The following is a 6,000-nucleotide window of genomic DNA, read 5'->3' as shown; positions in this document are numbered from 1 at the left end:
GTATGAAATTGAAGTTTTATGGAGATATATTATGGGCCGATAGAATACAGCTCCCTACAACTGTAAGGATTCATGAGCCCTTTTCAATATATGTAATAATTATCTCAGTGTACTAATTAGAAGTCTCCTATACAACAGAGTAAGCATTATTAAAGTCATAAAAAACTATATAGCTATAATAATAATTAAGCACGGGTTCTAATTACATCTTTTTATCAGAACAATGTCATCCGTATGACATGCTATTTTATAAATGCACATTGAAAAAATGATGTGGAAATACTTTAATATGAGCTGTGTTTTTTTCATCTACGTAGTTTAATCCAGCCAATAGCAGGCAGGAAACAAAGTTTCCTGGCACTATATGAATCAGGCCATTCAGTGGAGGTTATACACACATTGCACACAATCCCACGTGGGTTAATAGTTAAATGGGAACCCAAAATCTGCAGAAAAGGATGTCTGAAGCTGATGCCACCAAGGAAAACAGGAGGAGCAGCAGATACAGCACTTTAGACATGAGGCAAAAAAGGAGCTGTTTAGAACGAATTGCTCTGAGGAACACACTAGCAAAGGAAACCCTTGCTGAATTTTTCGGGACATTTCTGCTGGTAGTAAGTGTCAGCTGCTTTCCTGTTTCTTTATGTGTAATTCTGCTGATGTGTGCCTTTCTCTACATTGAAGCCTGTATGACTGTTTGTCATTCGAAAAACAGCAGAATCCTAGTACTTAGAAAAAACGATATAAATCCTTTCTATATGACTGTAATCATACTAGTTAACGTGCCCAGACTAGAACTAATTCAAACTTCTGTTTTGTTAAAACTTTTTGCCTTTCTACTATGCTTTACTGGATCATACTGACAGTTGTACTGATATTACCCTTTCTTCCCTATATTTGTAATATGCTGTTCAGTGGTGTTGCTGCATAAGTTCGAGGACATGTTGGCTAATCTCTCAATTTTAACACCAGTTTGAGGGCTTAGTAAGACCGCAGAGTGCACCTGTCTTTGTTTTGTGTTATATTATATATACTATTTATCACATCCACACATTTGCTATCCTGTGTAGGATGTCCATTGTGGTACTTGTGGTCCGCTGCAGGCATCCTCCATTGTATGCATTTTTGCTGGGGATTGCCATTAGCAGCGGACCACAAGTGCAGGATCTGCCCCCCCCCCCCCCCCCCCCCCCCGGTATAGATGCACCACTGCATATGGGGTTGAGCACTTCCTGCTTTTTAATACCACGCCAATTTGTAGTTTGTATTACCCTTTCTTCCCTATATTTGTAATATGCTGTTCAAGTTCGAGTTCTAATCAATCAAATACACCATAGATATGCATAATTGTACTGTCTAGAAAATTGTGTTATCATTTATGTACATATTTTCATGAATACAATATAATTAAATTGTTAGATGATATTAATGTGTAGGTACACCTTCAGTAAACATCAAGGTAAGGCCCCTATACAAAATGAACCCAAACAGCCCTTTTTCGTGGGACTTGTGGACAAATTTGTCTATGGGGGTCTCCTATATTTAATTTCAATGCTTGATGCTTTTGGTCTCAGTGGAGGCGTCTTGCAGTGGCGTACTCCACTTTGCCCATTGACAACACCTGAATAGAGATGAGTGAATCGATTCTAACATTCAGAAATTCAACTTTAATTGTTCAAAAAGTTATGATTCTATCTAATTTTTATTTGGTTTGATTCAATTTGGGTGAATCAAGGAGATGAAATAGAGACTTTTCCAGGCAAGAAACTTGAAAAGGAATGGTTCCAGGTTCAAATAGAGGTCCTCTTTAAAACTCCTTCTTTATTTAACATTCATTTACAGCAGACAGCCACTTGGTACACAAGACAAGTTGACGCGTTTCGGGTACTAGACCCTTAGTCGTAACAATACAACACAGTGAAACTCTAAAATTGAAATGGGTATTGAGCCCACCCCTCCAAATTTCTGGGGAGGAGAGCACCTTTTCATTGGTTATTTCACTGCAATAAACACCCATCATCTAGACTGCTAATCACAGAATAGATGTCCTTCACATTGTGCTGAAGCTCTCAGACCCATTAACCCTGTATGGGGTAAGCCTAGTTGTATTTGGCTAAACAGTGGAAAGAAGAAAAACCGCACAATGTGAATGATGTACTACATATAAAAACATATGATGACATTACTAAAATGACCTTATTTCTGCCAGTAGATTCTCGACAAAAGGGATCTGTTTGTTGCCCCTGGGAGAAAGGTATATATAGATAAAAATAAATATAAACATAAATATAAATATGTGAACAATATCTCCTTGCAGCAATTTTACTGGTAGATGTACATTAGCTCCCTTTTTAGGTTTAATCCAACCGGAACTCTGGTATTTAATCTGAAAATCCAGAATGCCTCCCGCAGGAGGAGTTTTTTCCGGTGGTCTCCACCCCTTGGGGGTGCAATTACCTTTTCAATTGCGAATGCATTAAAGCTTTTAACCTTACGGGCGTGCATCTGCACAAAATGTCTTGCTGCATTGGAGATATTCAATGCGTTTGGATTACTAATATAATTCAGATGTTCCAATAGACGATTTCTAAATTTTCGCATTGTACTCCCCACATACAGCAAGTCACATTCGGTGCAACAAATGATATAAACCACCCCTGTAGTGTTACAATTGATGTAACTTTTAATTGGAAAAATACAGGAGTGGTCAGAATTTTCAAAGGATTGCAGGGGAGTCACATAGTTACAGGTTTTGCATGGATTGCCCCCGCTCCCAGTGAACCCCTTGTAACTGAGCCAGTTCTGTTTTTTATTTGGATGTTGTCTGTTGGAGGTGTATAGAGATGGGGACAGAGCGCAGGACAACGTCGTGGCCCTTCTGGGAACTATTCTGCAGCCAGATTTCAAAGCATTATATAGGATGTCGTCATCATATAATATCGGCAAACATCCTTTGACCACAGAGCAGATTTTATTAAATTCCTTACTGTATTTGATAGATAAAATCTGAACCTTGTCCTGGTCTCTGTCCCCATATACCCCCATCCCCCTTCCTGGATTTCTAAATTTACTCCTTTCCTTTCCAGGCGCAAAGAGCATGTCAAATCTGTTTTTCTGCAGCGCGATTTTCCGACCCCTCAGCAACATCCAATCAGGGTAGTTTCTCGCTTTTAACCTCTTGTCCACTAAACTAAATTCCTCTTCCAGGTACATCGGTAAGCTGCAATTTCTCGCAGTGCGGATGTATTCTCCTACCGGGATCGCTTTTATGATGTGTAAAGGATTGTGGCTTCTGGCATTGAGAATCGAATTCCCTGCCACTTTTTTCCTATATGTTCGAGTATGCACAATCTCATCTGGGTAGTCATGGAGTACTGGAGAAAGAGCTGGGAAGATTAGAATTGGAGAGGAATGATGTCAGAGGTTCTGACAACTTAACCCGCTCTCAGACCCAGGCCCTCATGGATTTGCAAAAATGTGATGAAATTGTTATTAAAATGGCCGACAAGGGGGGGGGGGGGGGGTGGTTGTCCTGGACAGCATGGCATATAATAATCAGATGCAAGACATGTTATCAGACGCATCAACATACAGAAAATTAGCCAAAAACCCACTTAAGGATTATGAAATTGGGTATATGACATTGATACAAAAAGGCCGGGACTCGGGCATATTTAATGAGACCGAGTTCAGATATCTGTGTGTTGATGCGCCTGTGACTCCCATAATGCACGCCCTGCCTAAGATACATAAGGATGTCCACCCTTCCCCCCCCTTGCGCCCAATAGTGTCAGGAATGGGGTCCCTGACTGAGCGCCTGGGCAATTGGCTGGATAATCTCTTGCAGCCGATGTTTGCCGATATTATATGATGACGACATCCTATATAATGCTTTGAAATCTAGCTGCAGAATAGTTCCCAGAAGGGCTGCGACGTTGTCCTGCTCTCTGTCCCCATCTCTATACACCTCCAACAGACAACATCCAAATAAAAAACAGAACTGGCTTAGTTATAAGGGGTTCACTGGGTGCGGGGGCAATCCATGCAAAACCTGCAACTATGAGACTCCCCTGCAATCCTTTGAAAATTCTGACCACTCCTGTATTTTTCCAATTAAAAGTTACATCAATTGTAACACTACAGGGGTGGTTTATATCATTTGTTGCACCGAATGTGACTTGCTGTATGTGGGGAGTACAATGCGAAAATTTAGAAATCGTCTATTGGAGCATCTGAATTATATTAGCAATCCAATGCAGCAAGACATTTTGTGCAGATGCACGCCCGTAAGGTTAAAAGCTTTAATGCATTCGCAATTGAAAAGGTAATTGCACCCCCAAGGGGTGGAGACCACCGGAAAAAACTCCTCCTGCGGGAGGCATTCTGGATTTTCAGATTAAATACCAGAGTTCCTGTTGGATTAAACCTAAAAAGGGAGTTAATGTACATCTACCAGTAAAATTGCTGCAAGGAGATATTGTTCCCATATTTATATTTATGTTTATATTTATTTTTATCTATATATACCTTTCTCCCAGGGGCAACAAACAGATCCCTTTTGTCGAGAATCTACTGGCAGAAATAAGGTCATTTTAGTAATGTCATCATATGTTTTATATGTAGTACAACATTCACATTGTGCGGTTTTTCTTCTTTCCACTGTTTAGCCAAATACAACTAGGCTTACCCCATACAGGGTTAATGGGTCTGAGAGCTTCAGCACAATGTGAAGGACATCTATTCTGTGATTAGCAGTCTAGATGATGGGTGTTTATTGCAGTGAAATAACCAATGAAAAGGTGCTCTCCTCCCCAGAAATTTGAAGGGGTGGGCTCAATATCCATTTAAATTTCAGAGTTTCACTGTGTTGTATTGTTACGACTAAGGTTCTAGTACCCGAAACGCGTCAACTTGTCTTGTGTACCAAGTGGCTGTCTGCTGTAAATGAATGTTAAATAAAGAAGGAGTTTTAAAGAGGACCTCTATTTGGACCTGGAACCATTCCTTTTCAAGTTTCTTGCTGATTGCAAAGGGGACCCACCCCAAAGATTTCAGGAGTCGGGCGAACACATTTGACCAGGAAGTATTTTCTATCTCGGTCAAATTTATTCACATCAGAATCAAATCGGATGGTCGATTTGGCTGAACCTGAATCAAATTTTAAGAAATGTGGTCATCTCTATATATTAATGCTTGGCTGAATTGAGCAGATGGGATTGAGTCACTTAGCCAACAGCTACTGAAGGTGGGCGTCAGGATTTTTTAACAGGATAGGTCATCAGTATATGATCGGTGCGGGTCCGACCTCCAATACCCCCACCAATCAGCTGTTTTGAGAGGGCAGCGGTGCTCCTTTGAGCACCACTGCCTTCTCGCAGCTTACCAAGCACAGTGCCGTAAATTATATAGCAGCTGTGCTTGATATCACGCTCAGCCCCATTCACTTCAATGGGTCTGAGTTGTTCCTACGCCATGTGATGGATGATTGTGTCATCACTAGCCTAGGAAAAGCAGAGAGAAGGCCGTGGCGCTCACAGAAGCGCTGTTGCCTTTTCCAACGGCTAATCAGCAGGGGTCCTGGATGTCGGACCCCCACCGATCAGCATCCTGAGGATAGGTCATCAGTATAAGATATAAGACAGTATAAGCATTGAAAGATAATTATTTAGAAAAACCCTGTTAAGTCATGAAAGTATAAATGTAAAATAATTGGGAGAGATTTATCAAAACTGGTATAGGGGGGGGGGGAACTGGTTGGCTGGTGGTGTCAGATTCCATCTTTCATTTTTCAGAGTTCCTTTGGAAAATGAAGGGTGTAATCTGATTGGTTACTATGAGCAAATAAGCCAGTTTTCCTTTACACCAGTTTTGATCAATTTCCCCCCATAGTTTGTATGCCTCCTGTGTATTAAGGATGGAAATAGACCTTTAAAAAAAAAAAACTTCCAGATAAACCAACATCCAAGGGTAGGCTGCCTTAATGATTAACAAGTATGGATT

General features: G+C 40.7%; 1 protein-coding gene across 1 annotated transcript in view; it reads left to right on the top strand.

Moving 5' to 3' along the window:
* Positions 1-404: 404 nt before the first annotated feature.
* AQP9 (aquaporin 9) overlaps positions 405-6,000 on the top strand; it is a 29,869-nt gene continuing 24,273 nt past the window's right edge. The window contains exon 1 of the mRNA XM_040413887.1: positions 405-614. Within this exon, the coding sequence (XP_040269821.1) occupies positions 432-614 (183 nt within the window). The 5' untranslated portion in view covers positions 405-431. The remainder of the gene's footprint in view (positions 615-6,000) is intronic.

The sequence above is a fragment of the Bufo bufo genome, chromosome 1 (genome assembly GCF_905171765.1).
Source record: "Bufo bufo chromosome 1, aBufBuf1.1, whole genome shotgun sequence".
Lineage (NCBI taxonomy): Eukaryota > Metazoa > Chordata > Amphibia > Anura > Bufonidae > Bufo > Bufo bufo.
The sequence above is the reverse complement of the archived record's forward strand: the minus strand, read 5'-3'. Positions and strand labels throughout refer to the sequence as shown.